This window comes from Pelophylax lessonae (genome assembly GCF_965119305.1).
Source record: "Pelophylax lessonae genome assembly, chromosome: 2".
NCBI classification, from domain to species: Eukaryota; Metazoa; Chordata; class Amphibia; order Anura; family Ranidae; genus Pelophylax; species Pelophylax lessonae.
The window spans coordinates 9999199-10011383 of NC_138769.1; the positions used below are offsets into that span (position 1 = coordinate 9999199).

A 12185-nucleotide genomic window follows, 5' to 3' on the forward strand; every position below is an offset into this window, starting at 1 on the left:
TTCTATATGAAGATTTTGCTGACAAATATTTTAGCAATCCAAACCATTACTTATCTGTCTTTCACTCATAGTGATGGTTAGTACCGTCACAGATTTATTTTACCCTTAGGCGCGAAGGGGTTAAGATGACGGTCCTGATTTATTTCACTTGCAACTAGTAATGGAGGCCCATGCGCGCTGCCGGGGGGAGAACCCGTTTTTGTGGTGGAGCTACCTGGGTTCAGTCATTGAGCTTCGTTTACCATCCTGAATCTGGGTCCAGCACCTCTTATGAACTTTAATTTTGGTGAATTATCTCCATGGAGGCTCACAGTGTGCAGTGAAATCAGAGTAAGTCACTTCAGTACAGGAGAGGAGCCAGTACAACTGTGCAAGACCGAAGGAGGTCAGATTATCGGCTATGGGACTCAGTATATGCTATATGTGTGTTTGTAATGGTGAGATGGTCTGGACAGTTACCAGTCACAGAAGATTTTAAAAGGTTTATGTTGTAGAGATGGGGGATGGGGGACATTAGTCCTGTTCACATAGAAAAGGTTACAGGATTTCCAAATTCAAAGTTTTACTTGACGGTAACTTTTTCTCTCTCTCTATCCAGGTGCAGTATCTGTTCTGACCATGCATGACATAAAGGTAAGACCTAAATTATTATTTTAAGATAAACAGACCACTATTATAGCGTACTGAACAGAGGGGTATTTGTCATCCATAATCAAAAATGTCTTAGAGAACCATCTAGAACACAGTTTCTCAACCAAGGTTCAATGGAAGCCTAGGGTCCCTCCAGAGGTTGGTAGGGGTTCCATAGAATCCTAGTGTTTCTCCAGAGGTTGCTAGAGGTTCCATGGAATCCTAGAGTTCCTCCAGAGGTTGCTAGGGGTTCCATGGAATCCTAGAGTTCCTCCAGAGGTTGCTAGGGGTTCCAATGAATCCTAGTGTTTCTCCAGAAGTTGCTAGGGGTTCCATAGAATCCTATTGTTCCCCCAGAGGTTGCTAAGGGTTCCATAGAATCCTAGTGTTCTTCCAGAGGTTGCTAGAGGTTCCATGGAATCCTAGGGTTCCTCCAGATGTTGCTAGGGGTTCCATAGAATCCTAGTGTTCCTCCAGAAGTTGTTAGAGGTTCCATGGAATCCTAGGGTTCCTCCAGAGGTTTCTAGAAGTTCCATAGAATCCTAGTGTTCCTCCAGAAGTTGCTAGGGGTTCCATAGAATCCTATTGTTCCCCCAGAGGATGCTAAGGGTTCCATAGAATCCTAGTGTTCCTCCAGAGGTTGCTATGGGTTCCATGGAATACTAGGACTCCTCCAGAGGTTGCTAGGAGTTCCATAGAATCCTAGTGTCCCTCCAGAGGTTGTTAGAGGTTCCATGGAATCCTAGGGTTCCTCCAGAGGTTGCCAGAAGTTCCATAGAATCACAGTGTTCCTCCAGAGGTTGCTAGGGGTTCCATGCAATACTAGGGTTCCTCCAGAAGTTGCTAGGGGTCCCTTGAGCAATGGAGCAATTTTTGCTTCTCAGATATGTTCCCACCAACATTGATCTTTTTAGGGGGGCATTCTTTCCACTGACCACAAGTGTAAGGGGCATTCTTCCCATTGACCATCACACAAATCTATCATGATTTGTAGATATAGTCATTTTTAGCAGAGCCTGGAAAGTTATTTCAAGGTTCCCCTGTGTTGAAAAGGTTAAGGAAGGCTGATCTAGAATAAATGATGGTCCACATGATGCAGATGTAGGGCTCTTGGGTTCCTGGGTCGCTGATTCTTCATGTCACTTGCTCTTTTAAACAATTTCACAAACTATAGAAAACATTTCTTCTGTTTCTAACAGTAGAGCTTGTGACACATCAGAGTTTCTTAGCTGAATCTTAGTGCCAAAACAATGAGTTTACTCCACACCAGATATCGTTTTCAGGGCTTCCCTGTCCACTTTTATTTAAAGGAGTTGTAAAGTCGGAAGGTGCATTATTTGCATTAGGATAAAAAAAAAAACCCTCCTTAGGCGTAACAGCCTCCCCAGCACTGCTGTATTTAGGCCTAGGCCGACAAGGCCTAGGCCTAGGGCGGCACTTTGTGGGGGGCGGCAAAAAAGCCGCCCCCCTGCATGAACCCCCCCCCCCCAATTCCGCCGCTGAACCTGAAAGAAAAAAAAAAAGGCCGCGGCCGCATGTGCCGCCGCCGCTCGGGAAAACCCGAACATGATGTTTGGCTATTCCCGGGCAGGCGGCGCCTGCGCGGTGACGCAATGGCGCCGGGCGGCGCCATTTTTAAATGGAAGGCACCTCAAGGTAAGTGAGACTCGGACTCCTCTGCAGCAGATGCCGGTGCTGCGGGCATGGTACAGGAGATTCTCCTGTACCATGCCCGCATCACCTGCATCGGCTGTACTATGCTGCCCACAGCCCTACTTCTTTTATATTATGCTGCTCAGTCACAGTGCCCACAGCCTTGCTGCATCTCCTGTGCCATGCTGCCAGTGCCCACAGCCTTGCTGCATCTCCTGTACCATGCTGCCAGTGCCCACAGCCTTGCTGCATCTCCTGTACTATGCTGCCAGTGCCCACAGCCTTGCTGCATCTCCTGTGCCATGCTGCAAGTGCCCACAGCCTTGCTGCATCTCCTGTACCATGCTGCCAGTGCCCACAGCCTTGCTGCATCTCCTGTGCCATGCTGCCAGTGCCCACAGCCTTGCTGCATCTCCTGTACCATGCTGCCAGTGCTCAGTGCCCACAGCCTTGCTGCATCTCCTGTACCATGATGCCAGTGCCCACAGCCTTGCTGCATCTCCTGTACCATGCTGCCAGTGCCCACAGCCCTGCTGCATCTCCTGTACCATGATGCCAGTGCCCACAGCCCTGCATCTCATGTACCATGCTGCCAGTGCCCACAGCCCTGCATCTCCTGTACCATGCTGCCAGTGCCCACAGCCCTGCATCTCATGTACCATGCTGCCAGTGCCCACAGCCCTGCATCTCCTGTACCATGCTGCCAGTGCCCACAGCCCTGCATCTCCTGTACCATGCTGCCAGTGCCCAGTGACCACAGCCCTGCATCTCCTGTACCATGCCTGTATCATGCCTGCAGCACCGCATCTCCATGTCTGCAGCCCCTGCACTATGCCTGCAACTACTGCATCTCCTGTACCCTGTCCACAGCCCCTGCAAATTCCAGCAACCCCTGCATCTCCTGTACCATGTCCGCAGCCCCTGCACCATGCCAGCAACCCCTGCATCTCCTTTACCATGTCTGCAGCCCCTGCACTATGCCCGCAGCCCTGGAAGATTTTCCCCCTTAATGACCAGGGCATTTTTTGCGATTTAGGACTGCGTTAATTTAAAGGACAATTGCACAGTCGTGCAAAACTGTACCCTAAAAAAATGAATGTCCTTTCTTTCCCACAAACAGAGCTTTCTTTTGGTGGTATTTGATCACCTGTGTGATTTTTATTTATTGCGTTATAAACAAAAAAAGAGCGACAATTCAGAAAAAGAAATATTGTTTTTCACATTCTGCTACATAACGTTCCCCCATAAAAATTTAAAAATCAAATTTTGTCATCCTTTTAGGCTGCATTCACATGTCAGCGTTTGGATCGCGGTCAGAACCGCCGCGGTTCCGCCCGCGATCCGGAGATTATTGCAAATCGCGGGACGCCTAGCGTTGCCCCGTTGATTTGCAATAGCCCCCCAAACGCCGAGCGATGTTGCCGCGATTTCCGCCTGCCGAATCGCGGCAACATCGCGCAAACAAAATCGCGGAACGCAATACGCTCCAAAGAAGCTCTTGTACTTCTTTGGAGCGTATTGCGTCCCGCAATTTTGTTTGCGCGATGTTGCCATGATTCGGCAGGCGGAAATCGCGGCAACATCGCTCGGCGTTTGGGGGGCTATTGCAAATCAACGGGCAACGCTAGGCGTCCCGCGATTTGCCATAAATCTCCGGATCGCGGGCGGAACCGCGGCGGTTCTGCCCGCGATCCATACGCTCACATGTGAACGGAGCCTTAGGCCAATTTGTATTCTGCTACATATTTTTGCTCAAAAAAATCCCAATAAGTGTATATTGATTGGTTTGTGCAAATGTTACCGTGTCTACAAACTAGGGGAAAGATTTATGTCATTTTTATTATTTTATTGTTTTTTTACTAGTAATAGCGTCAATCTGCGATTTTTAGTGGGACTGCGACATTGCGGCAGACAGATCGGACCCCTAACTGACATTTTTGACACTTTTGGGGGGACCAGTGACATTACTACAGTAATCAGTGCTACAAATATGCCCTGTTACTGTAATAATGACACTGGGAGGGAAGTGGGTTAACCCGGGGGTGATCAAAGGGTTAAGTGTGAGCCTAAGTGGTGTTTTCTAACTGTATGGGGGAGCGGCTTGTGAAATGACCATAGAGACCTGTGTTCCTATATAGAAGGATCACAGGCGCCTTTGTGATCATTTCAGGGAGAACAACGGTCAGCTGTATTTACAACAGCAGGCCGTCGTTCTCTCTCAGCGGGGAACGATCGCAGGTGCCCGGCGGCAATTGCGGCCACTGGCCCCGTGGATTGGCATCCCTGCTGCCTAGTGGGGGCCCCCAGGAGTGCTCCCACGAGCCAACGTACCCATACAAAACAACGAAATATGCAAGTAGGCACTTTGTACCCACTTTTAATGTACAGAGAGGAAAAGGTGGAGCCTAAAGAGGAAGGGGTGTGGTTTACAGATGATAGGGCAGGTCTAAAACATGAAGGGGTTTGGCCTTGACAGGAAGGGGTGGGTCGTAGGTAAATTAGGGGGTGCACAAGTTTAGTCCGGCCTAGGGCAGCACAAAACCTAAATACACCACTGCTCCCCAGCACCCCCTAATACTTACCTGTGCCCCATCTCTTTCCAGCGATGTCCACGAGTCCCTCGGCCATCTGGGACTCTCACTCCTGATTGGCTGAGACACAGCCATGGCGCCATTGGCTCCCGCCCCTGTCAATCAAAGCCAATCAGGAGAGAGAGGGGATTGGGCTCCGTGCCTGAATGGACAAAGGGAGCTGCAGCTCGGCTTGGGTGCCCCCATAATAAGCTGCTTTCTGTGGGGGCACTTGACAGGAGGGAGGGGCCAGAAGCAGCAACGAGGGACCAGAGAAGAGGAGGAGATCACAATCACTTTAAATGAACATCAAGACTTCACACAGGTATGTCTTCCCACCAGTGCTTTAAGTGGGCCGGTATGCATTGGTACTCAGTACCGCCACTTCCAAATATGGCTCTTGAGCATACCGCCACCTCTCTGTGCGCCTTAGCGTACCAGTACGCTCATTTTGGACATCTGTGCCCTCAATTGCCCCCCCCCCCCCAAGAATATTTCCCACTCCAGAGCCAGACCAGTCACAACCAGTGAGTCCCCCTGCTCCGGAGTCCCAGCCCAGGCCAGGGGGGGGTGCTCTGTGGGGACCCTGATGTGGGGTGGGGGGGTGAAAAATTTGTAGGCTATAATAGAGTACCGGCACCTCTTTTGGGCCACTTAAAGCACTGCTTCCCACTGCAAAAACAAACAATCAGCCTTATGGCTCACTTGTGGCAGCCTTACTGCTCCAAGTACTTCTTAAGGTCTTCCTGGCTATGAAACATGTCCCAATGTTCATGCACAGATGCTGCACTTCAGCCCTGCGTCTTCCCTACAACTTCCAGTGACCAGTATGAGAGAGTGAGAGCGATAACACCACATTTAACACACCTGCTCCCCATTCACACCTGAGACCTTGTAACACTAACGAGTCACATGACACCGGGGAGGGAAAATGGCTAATTGGGCCCAATTTGGACATTGTCACTTAGGGGTGTACTCACTTTTGTTGCCAGCGGTTTAGACATTAATGGCTGTGTGTTGAGTTATTTTGAGGGGACAGCAAATTTACACTGTTATACAAGCTGTACACTCACTACTTTACATTGTAGCAAAGTGTCATTTCTTCAGTGATGTCACGTGAAAAGATAGAATAAAATATTTACAAAAATGTCAGGGGTGTACTTACTTTTGTGAGATACTGTACATGGGCACACCAATTGTATATACATGGGAAACACCAATGCTTTATACTGTATACAGAACACACCAATCCTATATACACAGGATGCAGCAATGCTATATTCAGTAATACCCAAAAATGGGTGTTATATTATGTGCCCTAAAATGCGTTTGAGTGAATCCGTTACTAAAAATCTAGATTTAATAAACAGTAGTAAATATTGTGTGACATAAAGTGCATGTGCCACAATTTGTAATAATTATAGCTTTCTGAAATTCTTTTTTTTTTTTTTTGGGGGGGGGGGGGGGGGAGGGGGGTGATGATAGTCCCAAAATGTGCATACTATATGTGCAAAAAACAAACAAACAAACAGCACTGGTGGTGAAAGGGTTAAACAAAAGTTAATATAATATATATGTATATTTTCCTATTCAGTTATAAACACCTGAAACAAAGTAACAAACTAATAACAAAACTCCTGAATTCTCAACAGAAAAACACATTTGTTTGTGAATGGGACAAATAATTTGATATTAGACGTGCTATGGAGGCTCCTAGTGGTCACTTATCACCATTACACATATAGCGCGCGCACACATCTGCCATCACAATGAGTTAAATTAAACCGCAAATCTACAAAGTGATATACACTCACCCCCCCCATACACTCACCCTCCCCCCCCCATACACTCACCCCCCCATACACCCCCCCCATACACTCACCCCCCCCATACACTCACCCCCCCATACACTCACCCACCCCATACACTCACCCTCCCCCCCCATATACTCACCTCCCCACTCCCCATACACTCACCTCCCCCCATACACTCACCCACCCCTCATATACTCACCCCCCCATATATTCACCCCCCCCATACACTCACCTACCCCTCATACACTAACCCTTCTCCCCCCCATACACTCACCCCCCATACACTCACCCCCCCCCCATACACTCACCCTTCCCCCCATACACTTACCCTTCTCCCCCCATACACTCACCCCCATACACTCACCCCCCCATACACTCACCCTTCTCCCCCCCATACACTCACCCTTCTGCCATCACAATGAGTTAAATTAAACCGCAAATCTACAAAGTGATATACACTCACCCCCCCCATACACTCACCCTCCCCCCCCCCCATACACTCACCCCCCCATACACCCCCCCCATACACTCACCCCCCCCATACACTCACCCCCCCATACACTCACCCACCCCATACACTCACCCTCCCCCCCCATATACTCACCTCCCCACTCCCCATACACTCACCTCCCCCCATACACTCACCCACCCCTCATATACTCACCCCCCCATATATTCACCCCCCCCATACACTCACCTACCCCTCATACACTAACCCTTCTCCCCCCCATACACTCACCCCCCATACACTCACCCCCCCCCATACACTCACCCTTCCCCCCATACACTTACCCTTCTCCCCCCATACACTCACCCCCATACACTCACCCCCCCATACACTCACCCTTCTCCCCCCCATACACTCACCCTTCTGCCATCACAATGAGTTAAATTAAACCGCAAATCTACAAAGTGATATACACTCATCCTTCTCCCCCTATAGACTCACCCCCCTCCATACACTCACCCCCCCCCATACACTTACCCTTCTCCCCCCATACACTCACCCCCCATACACTCATCCCCCCCATACACTCGCCCTTCTCCCCCCTCCATACACTCCCCCTCCCCCCCATACACTCACCCCCCTACACTCCCCCCCATACACTCACCCCCCCATACACTCACCCTTCTCCCCCCATACACTCACCCTTCTCCCCCCATACACTTACCCCCCCCCCCCATACACACACCCTTCTGCCATCACAATGAGTTAAATTAAACTGTAAATCTACAAAGTGATATACACTCATCCTTCTCCCCCCATACACTCACCCACCCATAAACTCCCCCCATACACTCACCCTTCTCCTCCCCATACACTCACCCCCATACACTCCCCCCATATACTCACCCTTCTCCCCCCCATACACTCACCCACCCATACACTCACCCCCCCCATACACTCACCCTTCTCCCCCCTCCATACACTCACCCTTCCCCCCATACACTCACCCCCCATACACTCACCACCCCCATACACTCACCCCCATACACTCACCCTTCTCCCCCCCCATACACTCACCCCCATACACTCACCCGCCTATACACTCACCCTTCTCCCCCCCCCCATACACTCACCCTTCTGCCATCACAATGAGTTAAATTAAACCGCAAATCTACAAAGTGATATACGCTCATCCTTCTCCCCACCATACACTCACCCCCCCCATACACTCACCCTTCTTCCCCCCCATACACTCACCCTTCTCCCCCCCATACACTCATCCCCCCCATACACTCACCCTTCTCCCCCCTCCATACACTCACCCTCCCCCCATACACTCACCCCCCATACACTCACCCCCCATACACTCACCCCCCCATACACATACTCACCCTTCTCCCCCCCATACACTTATCCCCCCCATACACTCACCCTTCTCCCCCCATACACTCATCCCCCATACACTCACCCTTCTCCCCCCCATTCACTCACCCCCCCCCCATACACTCACCCTTCTCCCTCCCATACACTCACCCCCCATACACTCACCCCCCATACACTCACCTCCCCCATACACTCACCTTCCATACACTCACCCTTTTCCCCCCCATACACTCATCCCCCAATACACTCACCCTTCTCCGCCCCATCCACTCACCCCCCATCCACTCACCTCCCCCATACACTCACCCCCCCATACACTCACCCCCCCATACACTCACCCTTCTCCCCCCATACACTCATCCCCCAATACACTCACCCTTCTCCCCCCCATCCACTCACCCCCCATCCACTCACCTCCCCCATACACTCACCCCCCATACACTCACCCCCCCATACACTCACCCTTCTCCCCCCATACACTCATCCCCCAATACACTCACCCTTCTCCCCCCCATACACTCACCCCCCCATACACTCCCCCTTCTCCCCCCATACCATACACTCACCCCCCCATACACTCACCCTTCTCCCCCCCCCATACACTCACCCTTCTCCCCCCCCCATACACTCACCCTTCTCAGCCCCCCATACACTCACCCTTCTCAGCCCCCCATACACTCACCCTTCTCCCTCCCATACACTCACCCTTCACCCCCCCATACACTCACCCTTCTCCCCCCCATACACTCACCCTTCTCCCCCCATACACTCACCCCCCCATACATTCACCCTTCTCCCCCCCATACACTAACCATTCTCCACCCCCCATACACTCACCCTTCTCCCCCCCCATACACTCACCCCCCCCCCCCACACCCCATACACTCACCGGCCACTTTATTAGGTACACCTTGCTAGTAGCGGGTTGGACCCCCTTTTGCCTTCATTCTTGGTGGCATAGATACAACAAGGTGCGGGAAACGTTCCTCAGAGATTTTGCTCCATAGTGACATGATAGCATCACGCAGTTGCTTCAGATTTGTCGGCTGCACATCCATGATGCCAATCTCCCGTTCCACCACATCCCAAAGGTGCTCTATTGGATGAGATGTGGTGAGTGTAGAGGCCATTGGAGTACAGTGACCTCATTGTCATGGTGAAGAAACCAGTGGTAAGATGATTGGAGCTTTGTGACATGGTGCATTATCCTGCTGGAAGGAGCCATCAGAAGATGGGGACACTGTAGTCATAAAGGGATGGACATGGTCAGCAACAATACTCAGGTAGGCCGTGGGGTTTAATCCATGCTCAATTGGTACTAAGTGTGCCAAGAGATTACCTCCCACACCATTACACCACCACCGCCAGCCTGAACCGTTACCCCCCCCCCTCCCCCACACTGTTACCCCCCCTCCTCCCCCACACCATTACACCCCGCCACCACCACCACAAGCCTCAACCATTAACCCCCCCACACACACACCATTACACCACCACCACCAACAGCCTGAACCATTACTCCCTTCCTCCTCCACACCATTACACCACCATCACCAGCCTGAACTGTTACCCCCCCTACCCCACACCATTACACCACCACCACCACCAGCCGCCTGAAAAATTAACCCCCCTCCTCCCCCACACCATTACACCACCAGCCTGGACCATTACCCCCCCCCCCCTCCTCCCCCACACCATAACACCACCAACCTGAACCATTACCCCCCTCCTCCTCCACACCATTACACCACCACCACCCTGAACAATTATCCCCCCTACTCCCCCACACCATTACATCACCAGCCTGAACCATTAACCCCCCCCCCACACCATTATACCACCACCAGCCTGAACTGTTACCCCCCCCCCTTCTCCTACACCATTACACCACCACCAGCCTGAACCATTAACCCCCCCCACACCACTACACCACCACCAGCCTGAACTGTTACCCCCCCCCCCCCCCCCCACACACACACACACCATTACCATAGGTGTGTGCAGCCTATTGCATTAGGGTGTGCACCCCAAAGCTCAAACACACATGCCTTTCTCTGCAGCCTCAGCTACACTGGACAGTGAATAAATGGGAAGTGCTCTGTGCTGAGTGCTCTCCTGTTCATTCACAAACTGAAGCATAATAAACACAATTTATTATGCTTCAGTTATGAATGAACACATTGAGTGAGTGTGTTTACTGTGTTCATTTAGAAAAGGAAGGGGCCGGTAAATGGCATATTTACTAGCACATTTCCTCACTCTCCATTTTAGGAGTGCAAAACAGGGGGAGGCTCAAGCAATAGGGGGAATAGGCACCGCACTCAGTGATTAGGATGTGCCCAGGCACACCTAGCACACCCCCTGCACATGCCTATGACCATTACCTCCTCCCCCACACCATTACACCACCACCACCAGCCTGAACCATTACCTTCTCCCCCACACCATTACACCAGCCTAAACCATTATTCCCCCACCATTACACCAACACAAGCCTGAACCATTACCCCCCCCTCCTCCTCCCCCACACCATTACATCACCACCACCAGCCTGAACCATTACCCCCGCCCCCTCCTCCTCCACACCATTACACCACCAGCCTGAACCGTTACCACCATTACACCACCCCCTCCTCCCCCACACCATTACATCACTACCACTAGCCTGCACCATTACCTCCCCATTCCTCCTCCCTCACACCATTACACCTCCACCCCCAGCCTGAACCGTTACTCCCCCTCCTCCCCCACACCATTACATCACCACCACCAGCCTGAACCGTTACCATTATTACACCACACCACCCCCTCTCCTCCCCCCCCACACCATTACATCACCACCACCAGCCTGAACCATTACCCCTCCTCCCCCACACCATTACACTTCCACCCCCAGCCTGAACCATCACCCCCCTCCCCCGCACCATTACACCAACTCCCCCAGCCTTAACCGTAACCCCCCCTCCTTCCCCACACCATTGCCCACCCCCTCCACACCATTACACCACCACCAGCCTGAACCGTTACCCCCCCTCCTCCCCCACACCATTACACCACCAGCCTGAACCATTACCCCCCCCCCTCCTCCCCCACACCAGTGGTGGCCGGTTTGTTGGGGATGCAGGGGCGCCGCCCCCCCATCCATGCATCCGGCCCCCTAATCTGCATGTGAGGCGCCGGACGCATGGAGCTCAATGTTTTTTTTTATCACCTGATTAGAGCCAGAGGCTCTAATAGGCTTCAGCAAAGGCCGGAACCGGGGCGCAGAGCAGTGCTCCCCGAACCCACCCATTTTGTGACAATAGCGAATGAAAATTCGCTATTGTCACACGGATCCTCCTCCTGGCCAATCAGGAAGCGGGTCCTAGACCTGCTTTCTGATTGGCCAAAAGGCAAAGCCCATGCCATTGGCCGAGGAGGAGGTGGGAGGACTCGAGACTCGAGAAGTTGCTGCCACCGCAGGTAAGTGCACTGGTCTTGGGGGGGGACACGATAATCTCTGCATTGAAGGGGGCACACTGATCTCTCTGCATTAAAGGGGGCACACTGATCTCTCTGCATTAAAGGGGGCACACTGATCTCTCTCTGCATTGAAAGGGGGCACACTGATCTCTCTGCATTGAAGGGGGCACACTGATCTCTCTCTGCATTGAAGGGGGCACACTGATCTCTCTCTGCATTGAAAGG

At 51.9% G+C, this 12185-nt stretch overlaps 1 protein-coding gene across 2 annotated transcripts in view; it reads left to right on the forward strand.

Annotated features, from left to right (window-relative positions):
- The first annotated feature begins 602 nt into the window (after positions 1–602).
- The window catches only part of LOC309547481 (V-set domain containing T-cell activation inhibitor 1-like), a 48439-nt gene continuing 36856 nt past the window's right edge, over positions 603–12185 (forward strand). For both annotated transcript variants that reach the window (XM_082247346.1, XM_082247347.1), the window contains exon 1: positions 603–633. In XM_082247346.1, the coding sequence (XP_082103472.1) occupies positions 619–633 (15 nt within the window). In that variant the 5' untranslated portion in view covers positions 603–618. The remainder of the gene's footprint in view (positions 634–12185) is intronic.